Source organism: Pipra filicauda, unplaced genomic scaffold (assembly GCF_003945595.2).
Source record: "Pipra filicauda isolate LSUMZ 115617 unplaced genomic scaffold, ASM394559v2 scaffold183_size1465899_pilon, whole genome shotgun sequence".
Taxonomy (NCBI): Eukaryota; Metazoa; Chordata; class Aves; order Passeriformes; family Pipridae; genus Pipra; species Pipra filicauda.
In genome coordinates, this window is record NW_024104291.1 from 1,029,980 (window position 1) to 1,054,249 (window position 24,270).

Below are 24,270 nucleotides of genomic sequence, written 5' to 3' on the forward strand. Positions count from 1 at the left end.
CTGCTTCTTGATACCTCAGACAAGCCTCCAGGATCCATCTTCTCTGAAGTGTATGCACTGAAACCTTAATCTTTTTGAATGCAAGACAGAGAAGGCTTTGCATGAGAGTTGTTATATGTGTGGCTGAGTTTAGTTTTGCTATTTAAGGAGGCAGTAACAAAATACCCAGCCAATTGGATGTTTATTTGAGGATATAGGAAACTTCAAAGGACTCAATAACAAAATTTACCTTGACTTAGTCTTGGGACCATATGTTTCCCCAGGGAAAACCTACATCTCCAGGGACAGCTCTTGCAGAGCAGCTCACATGTTATCTATCTTGTCCTGCTTGATGGTAACTTCTTTGTCTGTCAGAGCCCTTAAAGGTGCACTTAGCTTGCTTGAGACCTGACATCTGGAGCAAGAAGAGAGAAATTCAGCTTCTCAAACTGTCTCTCTCTCCTAAACCCTCCAACTCATCATGGAGTTTGGATTGGATATTAGGAAAAATTTCTTCACCAAAAGGATGGTCAGGCATTGGAATAGGCTGTCCAGAGCAGTGGTGGAGTCATCATCCCTGGAGGTATTTAAAAGACATGTAGATGTGGCACTTTGGGACATAGTTTAGAATGTTAGGTTAATGGTAGGACTTGATGATCCTAGGGGACCTTTCCAACCTAAATGATGACTCTGTTGTTCTGTGATTCTGTAAGCTGACTCTGAAGAAGTCTCGCTTTCTGTAAAAAGAAAGCTTGTAATGAATCTTACAGCCGGTAGAGCTGGGGACTGTTGGCCCATCTAGAAACCCCTTTTGCAGGAGAGATGTTTGGGGAGGTAAATTAGAAATTTTTCATTTCCACCCACCTCATAACTTATCCTGCTGCTAGGGATCAACACAAGGGTTGATTTCCCTTGGCCCTCATTCCAGCCATTGAGCCTCTGATTACTATTCTTAACGGGAGGAAGCATCTTCACCCCAGCTGTGCAAAAAGAGCAGAGCAAAGGAGCTCCTGTCCCATCCCATACCCATGCCCACATACCCACGCCCACATACCCACCTGCTTCTAACTGCCCTCCACTCATCCCAGCTGAGTGATACAGCTATTAGCTGGACCACCTTGTCAATAATTTTACCAAAATCAGATGGTTCACATGTACGTTAAAAAAAACTTGAACATAGTTTATTTTTTTTTTCCTGTTATTTTTACTCGGGTCAGTTCTCAGATGGGATATAGGGACTGACAGTTGGAGGGATTTGGGTAAAAGGTAGACATTTAAGCCAGCATGGCAACTGTAAGGAATGTTTGTGATATGACATTCTCAATGGAGCGTGGGACCAAGCTTGTCATTTGCTCCTTGTACAAATGGTTGTGCTGCAGGCAGACAGCTCTCCCTGTTCAAGGTGACCTTTGTCTTCATCAAATACCTCTTGCAAAACTGGAAAACATTCAACAGCAAGGCGTTGAAAAGAGAACCCTCAACATTTCATGGATTTTTGAGTTACAGACACTTCTGTGGAATGACCCTGATGTATACTAGTGAAAGATTTGGCTTTTATGGCATAAAATTCATTCCCTTTTCAAGGTACAGCATCATTTGCTAGCACAGTATAGATTTGACAGCAATTTTCCTAAAGAAACACACTTAGCTCTGGCTTTCTGCAGTCAGGTTCAAGAAGCTGAGCACAGCTCCTGGAGCCCAGGGGAAGAAAAGCAATAACAGACCTTTTCAGTAGCACAAATTGAAAAATGGCGTTTCTTTCTCAGGAGAAAGTTGAGCTGGGGGTATAGAGAATATCTATTGAGATGTCATTGCCTGGTCAATAAATAAAATCGTTTCATTGGAATTAAAAGCTGAATATTGGAGACTTCCAATAAGGACATCAAAACGATACTTTCCATGTCAGCCTTTAGCCAAACTAAAGTGTTTTCATAAAAAGGTATGTTAATATGTTTTTCCTGTTGCATTTCAGGTCTTGGTGAAATGGCATTCTCTAAGGAAAATTTACAGTAATAACTTTAGAAGAGTAAATCCATTTTTAATTGGTTTCTAAATGTAACCAAAACAGGAGGAGGATTTAGATGTTTGCTTGAATACACATAAGGAGACTGTTCTGAAAAAAAAAACAAAACAAAACAAAAAAAACCAAAAAACAAAAAAAAAAAAAAAAAAAAAAAAAAAAAAAAAAAAAAAAAAAAAAAAAAAAAAAAAAAAAAAAAAAAAAAACTAAAAATGTCTTAGAGAGTAAAGAAAATTCAGTACTGGGAGTGAATTAACCTGAGATATACCATTGAGCCAGCCGCAACTTTAGATACTTCTATTGGGGCTTTTAACAATGGGGAAGTGAGATGAGTAACTGTGAACTGGGACTTGGAAATTTGTATGGTGCCACTTTAGCATTTCCATTTTGCCACTGCTGGGTATATTTGCAGATATTACTCTAGTGGTCAGCAGCACTGACCAGCTCATGCAAGGATTGTGCATCAGTGTTGCAATGTAAGGGAATTGCCTTTTCCTGGTTGGCCTCATCCACATGGATCTGAGTTTTACAAACACGAGAAGGTGATACGGTGGATCAGTCCTCCTCTCCTTCACAATTCAGCCCTGGCTTCTCTCTTCACAAGGGAGGTGGCATTGGCAGAGGAAAGTCATCTGCTTTCTTGTGCTTGGCAAAGGTCAATCCTAGAACTTTACAAGGATTTCATCCTCCTTTAGGCAATTTTTTGTGAATAGAGAAAACGTCACCAGCTGTAAGTTATGAGGACTTCTGTTCCTGAACAGAAACTATTATAAAATTCTGAATGGAGTTAGAGTGGGCTGAGGTTGGGAATATATATTGAATGTCCAGATTTGTTCAGATGCAGGTCTGTCCCACCTGGCATTCTGTATCCAAAATGACTGTTGGTGAACACCAAGGGATGAGTAAGCATACAGTGTTATTTCCTCAAAATATGTTCCTATCCTTCAGCTAATTTCCTGGCCTCCACTTATGAATTTTCAGCCTGGTCATTTCCCAAGCCTGAAGTGATTTAGTTAGTAATCCCTAATGAATCTCCCTTCCAAGCACCTGTCCTGCTTCCTTACTTCTCTAGATGTCCTATCTACCTCCATGGCTTTTTGCTGGACCTAGTCCCCACTGACTTTGGTTGATATCCCCTTATTTTTGGACTGGAAGAGTATTTTAAAGAAGTATCTCTGCAACCTCGTCCCGTACTAGCCATCCACGTGGGCCACTGGTGACAACAGGATGGTACCGTAGATGGTTCTGTGGTGTGTCTTAACCTTGCACACCCATTTTCATGTACTGCCTGAGGCAATTCCACTTGCATCCTGATAGTATTGCTCCCTTACAACTCTTCAAGTTAGAAGCAGGTGTCCTCCATCCTTTGCCCAGAACCACTTTAGCGGAACTCAGGAGAAAAAGGCGTTGGCTTATTTTGCATGCTAAAGAAGAAAGAACCAAGTGCTGCTTGTTTTTGAGATTAGGAAAAACACTATCTGGGACAGTGATTTACCTGCCATGACTCAGAAGCCTTTTGTGCAGACAGTGCAAAGGCAATGTGAGCAGTTTATGTGCATCTCCTACCACCCAGCCAGGCGTTTTATTGCCAGCACCATTGCTGGCAAATGACTCTTAAGGTCACACACTGCATTTTCATGATCTGCAAATCACTTTGTGAGGGCGTTTTACTGCCCCCTAACCCCATAAAATTGCTAGATTCAGTGCGAGACAGACAGGCAGCCTTTCCCATTAGGTGGATGCTTGAAATTAAGCAACATTTGCATCCAGCAAAATGCAATGGAGGCATTAACTGTATTTCCATGTTTATACTGTCAGCCTATTCCTTACAGAAACATAGGCTTAATTAATATATCTATATGATAATACTCTTGCAGTCTCAAAATTAAGGCTATAGGGCAATTATTGAGTTTCTCAAAACAACTATATAAAATTGATGAGTATTCTTCACGTGAATTTATTTCTCTTTAACATGATTTGGGTTTCCACATGAGCACCAGTTAGCTGTCTGCTGCTGAACAAGCATCTCTGCCATGCTAGGCACCCTGAAAACCCCCCCAACAAAACCAAAATGTTGGCTCCAAAATTGTGGTTGTATTTGTAATGCAACCCTTCTCAAACTGGGTAAAATGTGTGACCAAACCCCTTTGGAGGCCATATTCCTCTTGTGCAGTGTATGCAGAATGGACTGTCCATGTAATAAAATATCCATGAAGAATATAAAAAGTACCAATAATACAGGAATTATTTGCTGTGCCAAAATCATGCAGAGAGTATTTCTCTTATTTCTCGTTTTTATTCTTCTGGCTACTAGAGTTCAGGACATCCACATGAAAGCCTTATCCCACTGGCAATCTTACCAGCCACAATTCCTTGATCATTTCATGTAAGAAATAGGTCCAAATTCATTTTCTGATCTGTGACTTTTGCTTTGTTTGCAATGGCTGTTGATTACTTGGTGGGACTTGGATCTTGAAGCAGGTGTCTGGGTTTGTGTGTGTAAAAAGGACTGATGTTCAGGATCTGGTTCATGATCACTTTCTAAAAGCTGGGTCTCTTCAATATATGCCCAGCAAGCTGGAAACCATTAACTGTAAAGCTGTCCCAGGTTTGAAGGAATCCACAGTGCACATCTGTATGTGTCCTGATCCAACAAGTCAACTGTCTTGGCTACGTCTGCCAACTGCAACTGTGATTTGAACAGTGATGGTTGTCCCAATCTCTGTCATCTTGTGCCAACCTAAAAACTCTACCTCCGTCTGCAACCTCTAGGTTAGGATTTGTCTAGCTGGACTTGCTGCCTGGTTCCTTCAGGTCCTTAATTAACGTGGTTGTCATCTGTTGTCCCTATGTTATTCCAAAGCCTTCTGGAATTTCACATACTATTAGCATCAAAGTTTACTTAAAACCCATGGCAAAATCATTGGAAACAAATCTCTTGGTGCATTTGGTAATTCCAGAGAGTTACAGCAGATGGGGCTGGTATTGTGCTGCGCAGCTCTGCAGCTGGTCTACCTCCTCCCTCGGAGGGACCCACCACCAGCAATTTGGGAAGTTTTCCAAAGTTTTCCCAAGGCAGAGGGGCTTGAAGAATCCAGGCAAATGGTTGCAATTAGCAACCTGATATGAGTTTCCATTTCAAGGTGGTCTTGTATGGATCCAGCTTTGGAATCTTCAAAACCATGAAGCAAGCAATGAAATATAGATTATTTTTCTGGGTTTTAATAAATACTAGTATGATTCTTTTTGTTATTCATTTCATGATGAAAAAACATCCATGTATTTAGTTTTCTTCAATTTTTTTTCACAGAATCATAATATCATAGAATGGTTCGTGTTGGAAGGGGACCATAAAGATTACGTCATTCCAACCCCCCTGCCATGGGCAGGGACAGCTTCCACTACCTCAGGTTGCCCAAAGCCCCATCCAACCTGGCTGTGAGCAATTCTGGGGATGGGGCAGCCACAGCTTTTCTGGGCAACCTGTTCTAGTTCCTCACCATCCTCACAGTCAAGAATTTCTGCCTAATACCTAATCTAAACCTGCCCTCTGTTGGTTTAAAGCCATTCCCCTTTGTTCTATCCCTACATTCCCTTGCCAAAAGTCCCTTTCCAGCTCTCTTGTAGCCCCTTTAGATACTGAAAGACTGAACAATCCCAAATCCAAGTTTTTTTACATCTTGGAGTATCTTTTCTTCTTTCAGAGGGATGCTACTTGCATTGCAGCATCTCTGCATCCTTGTGGCTGGTACCTAAGGAAGAGAAACCAATACTAACATGTTTTGAATTGCATCACGAGCATAGCCAGTATGATTTGTTTATTTTCAATTATGCTTTCTCCTGCCATCCATTCCTCTCAGGGGATGGCTTTTCAAACACACCTCTGGAGAAGTCCACTTCTCCCTTCAGCAGTCATATCACAAACGCCCTCAAGATGCTATTGACTGAGCTGCAAACTGACCTTCCTCCAGACTCCCTCACTCTCCTCAGTAACCCACATAACCCTCAGTGTATACACAAAGGTAGTATGTAAAAAGGGCAGATCTGCTCCAATCTGATGTGGCAGTGGGAAAAACAGCATTACTCCCCTTTCATTCAATATTTCCGAAGATGAGACATGCTATTTAAGTAGTGGGACTTGTCTAGACATGTCAGTGTGACTTTGGCTAATGCAGACCCTTAGCACAGACATGTTTCTGCTGGGAAAATTGCATTTATATGAGTATAGACTACTACTATATGGGAAAATAATATATTTGTACTAGGATTAAGCACTTCTTTGCACTAAGTCTACATCTCTGTTTATGCAGGAATAGCTGTGTAGATTGCAATAGTCCCACCTCTATTTAGTACACAGGAACTAATTGCAGACTAGGTCTCAGTGAGTATGTAAAAAGTCAGGGAGGAAGGAAGAAGAACCAGAAGTAAAGAAATTAAGTAGCAAGCATCTTTCCAGAGCACGGAAGATGAAGCTGAACTCTGAAAGAGAATTTGACAGGTTGCACGCAAAAAATAAAAGATGCTTTTATCACAGATAGTGGAAAAATGCGCTTTGTTTCCCAAGGAATAAAATCAACTAAAACAGTTGAATTCTTGTGGTGGTTGTTAGTCTTCTTTCAACAGCCTGCATGAGCCAGGATGACAAACATCCCTTCCAATTTACATTTCTGTGTATCATCTTTTTTTTTTCCATTTTTCCCCTTCATCAGTACTGTACAGTGTAATTCAAACTGTGTCCTTTCTGTGAACCATTGTGATCAGAGGCAGAAAAATATTGGGTAGATGTACCTATTTGCCTCCATCTGTTACCTAGTTCTGTAGCTCTCGTGCTCATCAGCTGGGATTCTGCTTTCATGAATGAAGTCAAACAGTTCTTTGCCTTCACCCAGGGAATAAAGCTCATCCGTAAGTGAGGCAGAGCCTCCATCAGCTCCACTCAGTGATGCCACAGCAGATACCTGTGCAGGCAGCAACTTCACTCCCCTGGGCATGCTGCCAGCTCTGTGTTCATAGAATCATAGAATCATACAATAAGCTGAGTTGGAAAAGACCTCTGAGATCATCAAGTCCAACCCTTGATCCAACACCGCTGTGTTCCTGTCTCTGTCTACCAGCTCTGGAGACCAGTTGTCCTGAGGACAACCTATCTTACTGCTCTTGCTGCTCTCCCTGCTCCAGCACTGGGTCTTTGCTGTTTACATTGTGAGCCAGTTGAGGGACTAAGCCAGTAAAACACTTTGCAGAAACATGTGAAAATGTTGCTGCTGTGTTAATTCCCTGAGCTAGTTCACCGGAGGATCAAATCAAAGATCCTTTAAATCACAGATCCTTTAAAGACCATCAGGTCCAATCCCCCTGCAATGAGCAGGGACATCTTCAACTGGATCAGGTTGCTCAGAACCTGATCTTGAGTGTTTCCAGGGATGAAGCATCTACTATCTCTCTGGGCAACCTGTGCCAGTGTTTCATCACCCTCATCATAAAAAAACTTCTTCCTAATATCTAATCTAAAACTCTTTTAGTTTATAACCAGCATCCCTTTTTCCTGCAAAAAAAGTTTGTCCCCAGCTTTCTTGTAACCTAAATCAACCCTACTTCCTCTTGAAGGTGTTCCCCTTGTCCTGTCACTGGAAAGTCCCTTTCCAGCTCTCCCTTGGATCCTCTTTAGGTACTGGAAGGGGCTCTAAGGTCTTCCGAGGACCTTTTCTTCTCCAGGCTGAACAACCCCAACTCTCTCAGCCTGTCTTCACAGTAGAGGTGCTCAAGTGCTCTGAGCATCTTCGTGGCCTCCTCTGGGTTCACTCCTACAGGTCCTTCTTATGCTGGGAGCCCCAGAGTAGATGGGGTCTCACCAGAGAGGACATGGGGGGGCAGAATCCTCTCCCTCAGCCTGCTGACCACACTGCTGGTGATGCAGCCCGGGGTGCAGTTGACTTTCTGGGCTGCCAGTGCACATCACCCACTCATGTCCAGTTTTTCATCCACTATGTCCTTATCCTCAGAGTTGCTTTCAATCCCTTTATCCCCCAGCATATATGGGCACTGGGGCTTACCCTGACCCAGGTGCAGGACCTTGCACTTGGCCCTGTTGAACCTCATGAGGTTTCCTTGAGCCCACTCCTTGAGCTCGTCCAGGTCCCTCTAGATAACATGCTGTCCTTAAGGTACACAACAGAATTTGGTATCATCAAAGGGATGGGAACAGGCAGCTGAGCTGTATTGTCCAACCACAGAGACCTGTTGGAGTCAGCATCCCTCCCAAACAATGCTTAGAGAAGGAGATGGCGTTCCCTTGGTCCTCTCTTCCTAAAGCTTGCAATACAGAGCAACGTTCATTTATAGGAAAATGTCCAAAATCTTTAATTCTGGGTGTGTAAGGGCAAGGGGTTTCCATCGTGCCTGCCGTTGCAAACTAGGGAGCCTTTAGCTGAATCCTTGTTTGTCTAGGGAGAAGGGGTGACTGTTGCTGGCAGATTTAGAGCAGATCTGCAAGCTCCCTGTGTGGTACCAGGGCAACCTCTCTACTCCTAGGGCCTGAAGGAATATATCTTGATCTAACAGTACAGAATTACGTGTTCCCATCCTAAAGCGCTCACCGTCTGATTCCTCCTGGCTTTATTTTCCCTCAATCTGGTTTTTCAGATTTGTACTTCTTATGAATGCTCTATTATCTTCCTTTGGATTTCTTCCCTCTGCATTTAGGACAGGACCCAGCCACAGGGCTAAAAGGCTCAGTCTTCATTTCCTGTTCCACTTCTGCATTTTAGAAGATTTTTCAATCACATCTCAAGCAGTGTCCATCAGTTTTTTGTGTGAGACCTGATATGCAGGGCTCTGGCACGGCATTTGGGTGGGTGACACCCAGAGACAGCCTAATCTGCTTGTAGCATCAACAGATTACTGGATTCTCCACCCTTGACAGTAATGCCATAGGAGTCACAGATTAAATCTTCTATTTCCATGTTTGTCTGCATGCTTAAAATCCACTCCTGAGCCAAGAGGTCCCAAACAGTCAACAACAGGCTCCTTGCCAAAAGCCAGGGAAGAGGTCAGGCATCACTGGGAGCTGAGCCTTGTTACACCACTGGATTGTGCCCCTGTAAATCTGATTAAATCCATCATTTTTGCTCCCAGAGTCTTTGACTATCCCTCAGCACTAAATGAGAAAATGTTGGGGCATGTGCCACGTTTGTGGGAGATTTTTTTCCCTACTAGCAGTATCGAAGTTACAGGGTGAGTGAGCGGTGCATTGAATTATTTAACAACTCCTCTTGCATCTCTTCCTTTGCTTCAGGAAGCTTTTGTGTGTAGTATGTTACCATGGCTGACAGCTGCTGCCTGATGTGCTACAAGAAATTATGAAAAGAATCTTATTTATTTATAGAACAGAAAAATTATTAGGGTTACCATCTACCAGCATGTGTGCTTCTCCTCTATGTTATTATTTGTTATTAAGTAGAGATTCAAGCTTTTTCTTCCTTTTTCACCTTTTCGTGATGATGGTGTCAAATGCACAACCAAAGATGTGTGCAAACAATAGAGATGAGCAGTCCTGATTCTCCCTTGAGTTGTGCAGATGTGAATCCAGGAGAAGCTCCATTAAACTGAGTAGGGTACACCCATGTAATTGAGAGCTGAACTGAATCAGAAAGGTGATACCTAGAGGTGATGATATGTGTTTTTAGTAGAGCACAGACATTCTACTGCCTGAAGGATTCAGGTAGCCGTTGAAAGTCTGAACTGGCATAATAAGCTGCAGTCTGCTCTCCAAATCACGTTGAATCTTGGAGCTGGGGGAATGCCTGTGTTTGCACTGGTGTCTGTGTGCACTAAGGATCTTCTGCTTCAAAAACGAGCAGTAAGGGAGTAAAGGACTAAGCTCTGGAGACCTGGACATGTGATTGTACTTGTTTCTATAAGAAAAAAAAAAAAACAAAAACCAAAAATGCCTGAACAGGTTAGGTTATTTTACATCACTTATCAGAGATATGGCCCACAGATAATATTTAGCACACACAGTGCATCAACGACCATTCTGCAGGGTACCATCCTTCTTATTTTAGAAAAGTAAGTTTAGCACTGCAGGGAGTAATAGGTGGAGCACTGCTGGCCTGAGTCCACAGGCAGCTTTTGCTAACCACTAATTTTTCCATATCCTTCAGCAATTTACCTGAGTATCAGCCCTTAGAGTCTTTCAGCATCCATGCAAAGGGTAGGAGCCACCTTAGCTAGCTTTGGACACACGTGCTGCGGTTTTGTACCTCCAAACTGTCCTCTTCACACACTCCTTTAGGTTAGCATCATCTGACCTAGTTTGATTACCTTCTTTATGCAGTGGTGTCTCTTTTTTTCCCTTGAATGTAGGATAGGATAGGATAGGATATTTAAAAGGGATGATCATCTAGCAAAGGTCTGCATGTCTAGCTCAGAGGTGAACACAGGCACTGGTCAAGTTGAGTCCCACCTGACCTGTTTCACTGAATAACCTAGTCTCTGGTGCTAGCTGCAAAATAACTGGTTCAAGAACACTTCTTCAGCCCTGGCAGTATCTAATGTATTTTCTTTGGGACTGAAAAACAGACTGGGGTAAATAAAAGCAAGCTTTCATTAAATTAGGTGGTTCACCTGCTGTGAGGGTGCTTCCTGCAGGTGGAATCTCCCTTCTTTCTCCAGCAGTGAGGTCCATGCCACTGTGATAGCATTTAATGGGAGCTCAGATCTCAGCAGCAGCATAAACCTATTGCCTGTGTCACCTCAGTTCCTTAGGATAAACATTTACCCCCGGTACTATGCATGTGCACAAGGTGTGTCACAGCAGGACCTTGATCTCAGCTGTGACTGCTGCTGCAGAGGTGAGTAAATCATCAGAGCAGGGTCCAGCATGGCTCTTCTGGCTCATATTTCTATCTCTGCAGTGAAGAGTCTAATGTTACCCCAGGGAGCTGTAATCTAAACCGGATGGCATTGCTGATGGGCTGCCAGCCAGCTAAAGGTTTATTTTCCTCCACCGTGTCCCTCCCCTTATTGTACTAAGTGTGTTTATTTGTTTCCCACATAAGGCATAGCACGTTCCCTCAGAAAAAGCAGGCTGATAGGAAGCTTAATGCTGTTGCTCTGCCCCTTGATGTATAGAGAAGAGAGGCTGTTTTCCAAGCTGGGTCATCGGTTCCAAGGAATGAGGTTTACCGTTTCCAGGAGGCAGCACACTCAGGCTATTCAGGCAGACCTCACTGCAAATGCTATCTGTCTCTGGCTGACACATGTGATTCTGTCTAAGAGTTCCCAGAAAATCTCCTGCTAGCAGAGGAGCAATGCACAAAATATGTAGTGGAAATGCGTGAAATTACAGATCTTCAGCAGCCCCAGTGTCAGGTAAAAAATAAGCGCACTGCAGAGGCTAGATTCAGCCCTCCAGGCTCCCATCTCACTTCTTTGGGTCCTATTCCGAGGATAACCTAGAGTAAAACATTCCAGGCCTCTGTTCCTTAGCTTACTCTTTGGCAGCATACAGGGATACACAGTCTCAGAAATATGGTATAAGGTGTAGCTGAGCAATGATCGTATTGTCTGCTCCAGTGCAAGGTGAGATAAATACTCCAGCTGCTCTCTCTCAGATCTGCTGCTCCCACGGTGTTCCAATTTCCATGGCACAGCAGTGAGGAGGTGTGTGCTGGTAAGCAAAGAGCATCCATAGGACCCCACTCAAATCCAAAGAGCTCATCCTACAGGTCCCTTTATATGTATTTGTTCAATCCTTCCTTCCACATGCATCCTCCCATTGTTTTTTAGCTTTGATTTGACAACTATCTTCTACTTTCTAGGGGAGCAAAACTGCAGTCATTTACAGCACTGTATCTTCAGGTCATGCTGGAGGTAGACATCTCCCATGCTCCATTCACTCTATGTCTCCTTCTCCCTGCATTACTATCACATCTCATGTACATTTTTCTTGCTCCTTTGGTAGGCACCCATCTTGATAATCTCTTGCCTGGCTTCTTATCCGTGAGACCGTGTCTCTTCCTTACTTCACCTGCACAGCTACAAGAATGATAACCTTTTTGTTTCAGGGCTTTGTCATACAGCTTAAACCTACAACGTCACCTGCCCTTTGGGCAAGGATTTCCTCACTGTCGTCACTGCTGTTCATGAATGAGCAGAAGTAGCTCAGTATGAGTTTGATGTACCCATCATCTACTGTTGTCCTTGGTGATTGTGTCCCATCAAGGGGACCTATGAAGCCTTTCTTCATCTAGAAAGCTTTCCTACAATTGTATGGAATCACAGAATTCCATATGGAATCCACATCCAATCATTAAGGTTAAAAAAGACATCTAAGACCACTGAACCCAACCATTAACCTAACACTGCCAGGTCCACCAATAAACCCTGTCCCTGTGTCCTCTTCTTCCTGGACAAATGGATTCAAAACCCCATGTCGTCAAGTCATCAGTATAATTTTGCATTAAAACACTGATAAATGAGAATGTCTTAGCAGCTGAACCGTTATCTAGTCATGCATTGCTCTGGTCTGTATAAATGACAACAATTTAGATTCAAAATTTTTATGGAAGAAATCAGGGCCCAGCTATAGTGGTCTGAAATTCTCTAAATGAGCAGAAAAGCCTTTCCTAGATAAAAATGAGAAATCTCAATTTTATCTAAGATAGGACAAGAAAAAAGAAAATCTGTGGTGACTGTAAAATGCTTTGTGCTGTTCTGGTTGGGCCAGCAGTCCTGATTAGCCCTTACTAGAACAGTCACCCTATAAAGAAGGAGAGATTGCAGAAGTGGGTCTGTGGAGCAGCCTGGTGTAGAGTCAGTGTGAACTCATTATACTTATGATCCTTGTGTTCAGCCCGTTCTCATCCACATCTCTCACCTATAGGCACAGAGGCTGTGCTGTGCCGAACACCTTCCACTGAATTATTTAAAATTCAGTTGCTATGGATCTACTCAAGGCGATCAGTTTAAAGAAAATGCAGATGGCCTCTGGTTTTGAGTTCCCGCTGTGCTTTGGTTAATTTGGTATGTAAAGGTATTAGGTTAATTAAATGCCATGTGTTGCATGGAGACTGACTGCATTTGTGGATTAATAAGTATCCCGGTGTGTTCTGTGCTGAAAGTCCTCAAGCTGGCAGACGGTTATTTCACTAGGAAAGGAAGGTAACAGAGACAAGTCACGGGGAAAGGAAGAAGTTTCCTGTTAATCCTGCAGTCATTTTTCCAGAATGGGTTGTTGCAGTGTCCTTCAGGTCCTTGACCAAGTATCAGTCCTTACTGGAGAGACTGGAAGAATTTAAGTGAAGAGAAGCAAAGTTGTTCAGTTTGCTTTGAGACTCCCGCAGTGCTGTTCATATACAGTGAGCATGTCAGCTGGCCAGTGGAAGACCATGGCTGGTGTGTGGAAATTTTTCTCCTAGGAGAAGATCTTTACCAAGAGCCATATTGTGAATCAGATCAGAGGGTGTGATTCACACAAGCAGCAGGCATAGTCATGTTGCAGGTCTAAAGCAAACCAGCCACAGGATTCTGGCATTCATGGTGGAATACACATAGAAAGCAGAGAGAGGGACAAACACCACTGCTAAGTTTTGGAGATGTTGAAGAAGAAGAAAGTCGTTTTCATGCAGCCATGCCCTGAGGTGGTGGAAGATCAGGAGAAAGACCAGGGCAAATGGACACTACTCCGCAATGTCAACCAGGTCCTGAAGCCCACGACCATTTTAGCGGTAAGATAGGGGGTCCTGAGCCCTGAGCATGGCTGGGAGCTTTCAGGCTACTTTGAAACCTGTCTTGCTATTGATGGGATCCTTATACTGCTTACACCAGCTTCTCTCACCTTTCTCCTTTGTCCCCATCAAGCATTGTAGCTCCCCAGCAGTGAACCTTCTTTCTCTTCACATTTGGAAGTTCCTCCTAAAGATCCTCTTTGTGAATTGTGTGGGTCTGTGGTGGTGTATCCTCCTCTTACGCTGCTATTTGGTTGTCACTGGCCATAGCTTGTGAGGTCGTGAGGGTCTGCCCCAGAGCATTTGGAAGGGCGCTGGCACCCAGTGGCTGAGCTGAGGAGGAAGAGTTGGACCATGTTGATACTGTAAAGGGTCTGCCGGTATTCTCACTTCTCCAGTAATCTGTCATGTGTATTGAAAAATAACTGAGGCATGAGACAGGTTATGCAACTCACAATCCAGTCTGCCCCAGCTGGTAAATGCATGAATCACCCTGATTTGCCCTGAAATCCCCAATATATCTGCTGTTTAGGGAGCTGATCTGAAGGTGATTGCATCAGCAGAAGGAATATAACTGACTTCCATGGGGTTTATGTCAAATTGATTAAAGTCATGAAAGGAAATAGGTTGGCACTCTCAGTAAGTGATGTTATTTTTTAAACCCCTCCCAACCTTCCTGACCTTACCAGCTTAGCCCATCCCATAAGACTTTTTTCATCAGTATTAAGAACTGCACTTTAATGGATTTAGAACGAAGCAGTTTGTGGGGACGGGTACTCTGTGTATTAGGCAGACAAAGCACAGAAGTTGTCTTAGTGGTAGTAGAGTATCAATTTACCTTGGGTAGAGCAGAGTGCCTTTTATCTCAGCTGTGTGGTAACAGAACATATGAAGCAGACTGCTTTTACAGATATTCAATATTAGAGATTTTTTTTCTAAAAAAACAGCATTACAATTAACGTTTTCTTGATTAAGAGCAATTTTTACAGACCTGCTGAGGTGTCAGAAAGGTTTTCTAATGAGCAGGGACTGAGCAGCCCGGCTCTTGTCTTGCTGACACCTTGATCAGGTTACCTGCCCTGTGCATGAATTTGCCAGTGATGCAGAGAGGATGACGGTGCTGAACACTCTGAAATGTTTGAAAGTGTTGGATCAAAGAAGCTAAGAAATAAATATTAATATAAATGGATTTATAATGTATCTACTCCTGACAGTGCATTCATTAGTTGTTTCTTTCCCCCATTTTAACTGAGTTATGAGAAGTGAAGATAAGACAGCTAATGAGAAAAAGATATGAATATGATATTTTTATGAGCTGGATAAAGATATAACAGAGCTGTAGCACAACCCTCCAACGAAATGAAAACTCAAACTAAGGACTGGATCCTGAGCTCCATGTAAGCAGGATGACTGTATTGATATCCTACTGGAAACCAGGGTGGAGTCTACCACAAAATGGTTGGGGATGCCTAGTGTGTAATGTTTCTCCATGTGTGAGTCCCTGAGTGTAACCTTACATCCTGGTGGCACTCACAGGTTAGTATCTCTCGGAAGTCTTAGTGAATGATGACTTGGATGGTGATGTCTCCAGTTCCCACTGCCCAGCGTGAAGATGAAGGTTGTTCAGCAGCCTTGGGTCAAACCAAATCTGTAAATATAGTCTGTCCACAGAAATGCTTGATAGTGGATGCTCAGGAAGGGGTTATATCAGAGCACATGCAAAGCGATACCTCCTGGTTTCCCCTTCTCCTTCTCCCAGCAGTTTTTCAGGACTTCAAAAGGTAGATTTTGCATTGTGCTTAATAGGTACAAGTGGAGCTGGTCCCCAGGAATGTGGTGTTAAGTGGGGCTACAACTTCGCACATTAAGCTCAGCTGCATGAATGCAAACACACCTGGCAACTAGATTGCTCCCAATTTTAGTACATCTTCACATTGAGAATAGGGGTGGAAAATAATTCTGCTTTGTTTCAGTGTGGGTCCTTCTTAGGGCTTTAGTTTGGAGTTATTTTAGAATTTGCTATTGTATTGAGGAAAACAGCTTCTTTAATAGCTTTTTTTGCATTTGAGTAATTTAATCTCCACAGAGCTGATAAGCAGATAGTCCCTGCCCAGCAGGACTGACAGAGGTCTGTAGGATCACCAGTGACATGGTGAGTGGATAGGGGTTAAATGCTTGCTGTGTCTTCCAAAATGAAAACACAGAGGTCTCAACTGAAAGAGGTGAAACATTTGAAACATGTAAAAGGACACAACTTTTTGTAGCTAAATTCTTCCTTTGGGATTATGGATGCTGAAACTTTGCAGAGCTTCAGGACTCAAGTGGACATGCTCACAGTAGATAAAATCCACTGAAAGGTGTTAAATGCAAACATCCCACCTACATATCACTGTAGCTGGGAGAACTCCTGAAGGAGTACATATATCTGCCTCTCTGGTTATGTTCTTCACTCATCTTTAGTCATGCCCTTTTCAGCAGTCTCCAGGGTATATTTGATAGCGGTTATCTGCAAGGAAGAATTGTGCTACAAGCCTCCAGATAGGGCTTAGCAGAGCTCAGAACCACCTCCTAAATGTGACATTCTAGGTTTGTATGTTACGCAGAGGAAAACCTCTGTCTGGGCGCGTTTTTCTGCCTGTATCGCTGCCCTGTAACCTGTTTCTGCTCGATGCATTCTGTGACCAATAACCACTCAGAAGCTTGAGAAACAGAGAAAGAGTGCAGGGGGTGTATGCTGTGTGGACATGGCTTGCTGCTGATACCTTGCAGTGGGTTTCATAGAATCATAAAAGTTGGAAAAGACCTCTGAGATCATCAGTCCAACCATTAACCCAGCACCACAGTGTTCACCGCTAAGCCATAGCCCCAAGTGGCACATCCAAAGCATCTGCTTTCCTGAGCACATGTGAAAAGGGGTGGTTTGTGGTTTGCAAAGGAAGTAATTTGACTTGTACTAATGATTTGAGTACCAAATGTCAGCAACTTCTATCCCAAGGGATGCTGAACTTTCTGCGGCCCTGAATGTAACTATCTTCTCTTTGATTCCAGGGGGATTATGTGTGGATGGACCTCAAAACTGGACGGGAATTCGATGTTCCCATTGGAGCGGTGGTTAAACTGTGTGACTCTGGACAGATCCAGGTTGTGGATGATGAAGGCAATGTACGTACAAGGGGTTATGATGACCCTTCTACAGCTCTATGGCCTGGCTGGGCCAGGGGTCACAGGGCCATGATGATTGGCTTTGTTATGGACTTATCACGTGTCCTGTCAAGCCACTTGTGCCATAGTTTTCTATTTGTAAAAACAAGATAGTGTTGTGTCCCTACTTTTATGGCTGTAGTGGGAGTGCAACGTTAAGAAGCTTCTAGAGTACAGTGGTAACAGAAACCCCCAAAATACATTTAGATAGTGCTTTGGACAAACCTACCTCAACCTGCTGTTCTTGTGCTGTTATCCAGTCCTTCCTAACCTCCTACCAATACCACATGTGCCCAAACACTGGTTTTCTTTCAATTTCTCACCTCTATTTTTCTGCAATGGTAGCTGTTTTAGAGCAAGGTCTATATCACAAGCAGAAGGTGGCTCTCTGTCCTTCATAATTTTAGTTTTTTTCTGACTGAGATAATTGTAACTGCTCTCATTGCCTTCAAGGATAATAGAAAGAGATTTGGTTTAGCAGGGTTCTTGTGTACAATTCGTAGTGGCTTTTGAAGCCCTTTAGAAGTGGTTAGTCTAAACAACACTCTGCCAATAAAAGTATGATTTTGCCACCCCTGACCATCCCTCTCTCCTTTTCTAAATCATCTTCTCTCTTCTCAACAGTATTTTGTGGCAAAGTGATGTAAAAATGTGGTTGTGAAGGGGAAAACAAATCTGCTATTTGTTATAAACTCCCCTAATGTGCTGGATGACTGTACTGCCCTGGAGGAGGCTCCTGCCAGGATGGCTCATGTCTCATGTCTCTTGCTGCTCCAATAAAACTCCAATAAAAAGATGTTTTCCTTCTTCTGTTATGAATCTTTCAAATTAATGACTGCCTTGCCCCAGGAATAGAAGCTGTGGCATGTGTGCTGATGCTCTCCCATGTATGTTCTTCCATCTGGTCCTTATGTTTGGGGTGGGCTGTTTCCCAGTGGTCTCTCATTTGACTTATCTCTCTCTGTCCTTGCTCTCTTCTCAGGAGCATTGGATTTCCCCACAGAATGCCAGCCACATCAAACCCATGCACCCCACCTCCATCCATGGAGTGGAGGACATGATCCGCCTGGGGGACCTGAATGAAGCGGGAATTCTCAGGAACCTGCTGATCCGCTATCGGGAGCACCTCATCTATGTGAGTGTCCACCTTTTGTTCTGCGCTCCACCCCCTGCTCTCCTTAGCACTGGGGAACCCATGTGGGAGAAACTCTGATTGAACTGGGTTTCTATATTCTCTTTGTTGCAAGTGGTGGAGGGATTCTGACTTTAGAGAACACATTGCAGAGCTTGTGGATGCCCCAGCGAAAGACTGCATGGGTTAGATAATGGACAAAGTCCCTGTTACCTGGCTGTACGGTCCCTGTAGAAGTTTTGGGGATGTGCATTAACTTTCTGCACATAGAATAGCCAGTTCAACTCAGGCCTTTTCCCCTGGAACCATTAACTCATTCAGCCTAAGTGGGTGAAGACAACTATTTCTGGAGGTGGAAGAGGTGGAAGAAGGTTGAGGAGGTGCATTCATGAAATAACTGGGAACAAGGGAGTAAGTAAACTCCCAAAACAACTCTAAAAAATCTTCCCAATCTGTGTTTATGACTTGTTGCTCTGGGTTGTCTGGGATGTGGACAGCTGATCCCTGGGGACAGCAGTGTCCTTCCTTAGGTCAGCTCAGTCATGTCATGCCCAGTGAACCCAGTGCAGCCTTGCCAACCCAACCAGACATTCATAAATTGAGGGTTTTACAGGAAGCCAGTCAGAACTGCATCTCTTTTCTGTGATAGCATTGCAAAGACCACCTCCCCAAGGGGACAGGACTCTGTGCTGTTTTTATCAGTGTACTGTATGCTGTGTTGTCTTGTGCACATTTTTTGGACAGAAATTCGGAGTGTGTGTTGTGTTTGCTGCTAGCTAATGTACTGAAACAGCCTTTGCAAAAATGGAAAATTTGGTATTGCTTTTAAATCCTACAGTTTTCAGATATTCAGGTAAGTGCCTGCTGTTACTTTGAAGGCTTTTTCAAAGCCATCTGGGCATCTAATTTTTAAAAGGCTCTAGATTTTCAGGCCAGAGGGAAATGCAAGACAGTCAGACTTCCCAGGTAGCAGAAGCTAACAGAGCATGGCCAGGATTTTATTTATTGAGTCTGCTTATTCTGCTTGATTCCCAGTGCCTTTTGATAGGATGGTTTTGGATTAAGCTGGGCAGTAATGGAGAAGACACCACAGTTACATAGACTATTCATATGATCGAGAGCTTCTTGTCCCAACTCTGGAAAACACCCCTCTCTCCTCAGAGATGGAGTCAAATCCTAGAGGAAGAGGATACAGCTGCTGAAAAAGCACCCCTAAGTCCCCAAAGCTTGGAGGAGAACAGAGATCCCCAAATTCATCTCTCACTCAGGCACCTTATTTGTTGTGCATGACGTCTAAGTCCCCTGTATTGTCAGTTTAGAAAAAAAGAAGCATGACCAGAAAATTATTCACACATTAGATTTACTAAGTTTCTCCCTGGAGCTGTTTTTAGGGAGACAGAGCCATTTATAATGATAGAATAGCAAGTTAGCAGCCCAAATTCATGCTTGAGGTAGTGTCTCTGTGTGCACTGAGCATCCATGGCAGTCACCAGAGATATCAATGGAGCGAACAGAGACAAGTCTGCCTTTCAGCTACGTGAACAGAAGTGCCTGTCAGATTAAGTGGTTGCTTTACAGATGTCTGGAGCTTGGATATCATAGGAAAGTTTATGCTGGAAGGAAAGTTTAGGTTGGAGATCTACAGTCCAACTTCCTCCAGCTCAAAGCACATCCATCTTCAAGGTTAGGTGTAGTACTTTTGTGGATAACTGAATTCAAGCAGCCTGAATGTCACCCAAGAAGTACAGATGGCCAATAATTTATAGCTGATTGGCTCATTCAGGAAACATGTATTTATCCATTGAGCATTGCACTTTTTTCTGCTGCTTGTGGGCACCCTGCAGTGGCACAAAGTGGATTCCTACCACTCTCCCTGAGGAAGTTTGGATCGTGTTGGCTATTTATTCAGTGGTGTCCATGTGTCTCTCCTGGTGTCCCCATGCCATCTGGCAAGCGCAAGTGATCAGAGATACTCAGATATAATCTCAAGTGTGCTATATCATATTGCCTGTGAATACATTGAACTCCTTCATAAAAGCTCTGTCTCTGAGTTTCCTCACCAAGCTATTCACAGGCATGCAGGGAGATTATGAGCACAAATATGCCCCAGGCAAAGCGTTGTTTGGCAACATCATACTAATAAGGGCTGATGCAAAGGGCAGCTTCTAATCTGGAGGCAAGCGTGGGTGGTGATTTGGGCTGAAGTGACTCAGTAAGCATGTCGGTTTCTTTACAAGTTCTTCTGGTCTCATAGTGACAGTGTCCTGTGTCCTGCAGAGCTACTGCCTAAGGGATGGCCACATCCCACATTTGCATCACAGAGGTTCCAGGTTACTGTACTATGATTGCTCCACACCACTAATGGCTTTAGAATGCCAGCACAAGAACCTGGGCACAGCACAGCAATTAGTGCAAATCTCAAAATCAGAATAACACTCTCAAAATTACAGAGTTCTGTATCAGATAGAAAGGCACGTAAACCACCTCTGTCTATGTGTGTGTAGTTGGAAGCTCAGGAACCCAACTTTAGCTCTCACCTGTTAAGAGTGATGGCACTAGGAGGAGTAGATATGTGTTGGATGTGGTAAATATTGATGGCAGTTTTGCAAAGTACCATATAGATGCCATGTGGGTAAGGAATACCCAGTCTCCTGAGGTATTTTAATCTGTGGTATAGTTTTCTCTGTCTTAAATATGGTGAAGTTTCACTGCTTGAGAGGATTTCTGAGCCTGCTGAGTAAAGGGTGACTTTTCCAGTAGGACTCCAGTTCCTCTAGTTTCCTCATGTCCTTAGCTTTGTGGAAGATGTAGTTTTGCTCTAATAAAGTATAATTTCCCTTTTTCTCCTCCCTCACATTTTACTCATAAGACAAACTGCGGTGGGAGGGTAAGTATGACTCTTGGCACTGTCATTTGCAATCATTGTCATGCCTTCCACTGGATCACTTTTTTCTGTTCACCATTGTGGCCTTCTCATTTACTTTGCACCACCATTGCTGCTGCTTCACAAATGCACTGACAGCATCATCCACTTTGGTGCAGAGCTTGACCCTCATGGCGAAGCTGTGACACCTTCTCAGAGCTGGAAGGTCCCCAACATGTGAATGTGGTTAAAGCTTTAAGAGCTTCTCAGTAATGACCTTAACTTGAAGGAAAGAAACTTCTGCAGCAAAATAAGAAAAACTTCAATAAGGGCTTGTTGCCTTCAGTTTGGCTTGTATACACTAAGAGAACTATGCTGAATAGCAAGAGAGTCTGGTGGGGAGTTTGGACTCGTGAGTAAGGTTAAATCTCTTTATCTGGAGATGAAACCAATGCCTGCTGCTGCTCTCTAAGGGCTGCCAAAATGCAGCAATGTTTGGTAGAGCTTTAACCCCATAACAATCCAGATGAAGACAGCCATGGTGTTCTGGGTAGCAAGGGAAGCAGGCTCAGAAAGGATTTGTTTGGGGCTAATTAAAATGTAGGTCATGCAGGCAGTAATGAATTTGCTCTGGGATGTGGTTCCTCTGGTCAGTTATGGCAGAGTCCCTGCTATCAGTAAAGCTTTATTTTCCCAGTAGAGAGGGTCTTTGCCATCCCCCAGCAATAGAAACGAGGGAGATAGTATTTCCTTGGAAGTGCCCTTTAGCCCCGCATCAGCAGAGTGGACAAAGTTTTGCATTCTGTTAGTTGTGAGAACTGGGCAAATTGCGAGTATTTATCAACTAGGAATGACCTACAAAAACAAGCAATAGTACCAGAGTTCATGCTGACAAAGTGTTTTGTGGATCACAAGGGAAAGGTCAGTGAGAGCATCCAGAAAACATTCCTGTCACTAATGGTTAACACCTTTAAAAGTCTCCCTGGCTGCATTTGGAGCAGGGCAGACCAGTGTGACTGAAATGCAGGGATTTCAGAGACCTCTGCAAGGAGTTAGTCTTTTTTGAAAAGAGGCTCAAGAAAGATGAGAAATGTCCCTAAAATTAACCTCGTAATTATTATGAAGAAAAAAACAGTCTTCCAAGTATCTCAGCCAGGACTCAAAGGAATCTTCATTAGGGATCTTGGAATCATAATCCCACTCAGAAATTGAGCTCACACCTTTTCTGAGCACTAAGGTTACCTGCTCTGTCCCCTTTGAAAGCTTCTCTGGGACTTCTCTGCTCCCTTTTTTTCAGTGATGTCTTCTTCTAAAGTCCAGTCTGCATGATTTCACAGCCAATTTCTACCCACTGGATTTGTGACAATATTGTTCTTGAGCTCCGAGTGCTCTTTTCTCTTACTGGCATGTAACCCCTACTACAGAGAAGAGTAACATGCCCTTTCTCAGTCACCACTGTACAGTGGAACCTCACCCGGGACTTAACAGGCAGTTGCTCTCTTGTTTTGGCCGTGAGACTAGAAGGTGAGGAGTCCCTAATGCTTTTCAGCATCCCTACTATGGGACACAATTGCCATCTACTGGCTGCCTTCAGGAAGCCTGAGCTGGTGGCAAGCTGGTTGCGTAGATGGTGGCAAATAATTCTTTCTCTTTCACACACATCCTTACCTGTGCCACTTTGCTGCCTTGTGCCAGAGTCTAACTGGCAGATAACTGGCAGTCTAACGCAGATAAAAACCCATAAGGATTATTTTAGTGTTGAAATTACTTATTTTTTTTCCTGAAAAAATATACGCAGCACTGAGAGCACTTTCACAGCTGTTTCCACCAGGAAAGGAAGGTGGGATTAGTCTTGTAGCTTTAGTTGCCAAAAATTAACCTAGAGAAGATGACTTGGCTCCTTCTAAGTCACTGAGTGAAAGTAGCCTTCATCTCATGGCCCTTGGTTAGCCCAAGATGGAGGCCTGTTGACTCACCTACTCTAGACATTAACTTTTTAGATAGATGAAATAGGGGAAGGAGATCCTTATTCTCTACCTTGAGCTTGAGATGTGGCCAAACCTCCTAACCTTCTGAGCAAGATAACAGAAGTCACAAGCCCTTTGGTGAGAGGCTTGAGAGAAATGGCTTCTGGAAGGGCAAAAATTAAAGACTAAGGTACTACAAAGGATTTTGCTGCCCAAGGCTCAGGACAGCTTTGCTCATTTGAGTGCCGCAGAGAGCATGGGATGGACCAAAGGCCATTTCCAAAATTTCAGAAATAGCTGAGAAGGGATACGTTAGGAATTTGTGAGCTCAATCTATGTGCACAGAACAGGGTTTAACCTGAAGCATGGAGAGGTTTGATTAGGCAGCGATAGTAGAGAAGAATGTATTGCAGAGGGAAGTCTAGCAGCTGTTGTGGATTGATAAAAGAAGGTTAGACAGACATCTGTCAGAATGGTTTGGATCCAGCTGGTCCTGCTTTGAGATATGGGAATGGTCCTCAGGTTTCTTTCATCTCTAGTTTCTCATTATTTGTGCACTGCAGTAGATGTGCATGGATATGTGCCGGCTCTAGCAATATTTCTGTAAATATGAGCTTGACTTGAAACTCTGAATCTTAGCTGAGTAGCATCCAAACCATGAATTAAGGTTTGAGTCCGTGCTGTGCATGAGCAGGGCTGAGTATGAACTGATTCAGATAGTTTGGGACTTTTGCTCCAGTTTTGCTCCAGGCTCCACCCCGCAAGCAACTCTGACTTGAACATCATCTTTCATCCAGCTTTTAAAAAGCCTTTATTTTTCTGGCCACCATCCACGCTCCATCCAAGCTACCAGTCTCTCAGCTACACCTCACTGTCCCCATAAACCTTCATGTGCTTCTCCTCCAGACATACACTGGTTCTATACTGGTGGCAGTAAACCCCTACCAGCTTCTACCCATCTACTCACCTGAGCAGATACGCCTGTACACCAACAAAAAGATCGGTGAGATGCCACCACACATCTTCGCAATTGCTGACAACTGCTATTTCAACATGCAGCGCAACAACAAGGACCAGTGTTGTATCATAAGGTGAGTTGGTGAGTTTCCAAATGGGCCATATCCTGAAAACAGCTGCTGAGCAGATGCAGCATGGGTGATTTGGAACAGCTTATCAGATAGAATCAGAAACTGAATTAGATCTTCTGTCCATGTATTCCCAGTGCTGAGCTGGTCAGCAGTCATTCTGTTTGCAGTCATTCTGTTCCTAGTAAAGGTGCTTTATCAATCCTTTGATATTTACTATTACAGTCCAATAGATCTCATATTCATCTTTTAAAATTTAAATTCAATACTCCTGCAGACTTCAAAGATGCAGAG

The 24,270-nt window shown here is 43.5% G+C and overlaps 1 protein-coding gene across 1 annotated transcript in view; it reads left to right on the plus strand.

Moving 5' to 3' along the window:
- MYO7A (myosin VIIA) overlaps positions 1 to 24,270 on the plus strand; it is a 103,047-nt gene that overhangs the window by 23,615 nt on the left and 55,162 nt on the right. The window contains exons 3-6 of the mRNA XM_027741080.2: positions 16,777 to 16,890; positions 17,912 to 18,064; positions 20,931 to 20,948; positions 23,798 to 23,982. Coding sequence (XP_027596881.1) covers positions 16,777 to 16,890; positions 17,912 to 18,064; positions 20,931 to 20,948; positions 23,798 to 23,982 — 470 coding nt within the window. The remainder of the gene's footprint in view (positions 1 to 16,776; positions 16,891 to 17,911; positions 18,065 to 20,930; positions 20,949 to 23,797; positions 23,983 to 24,270) is intronic.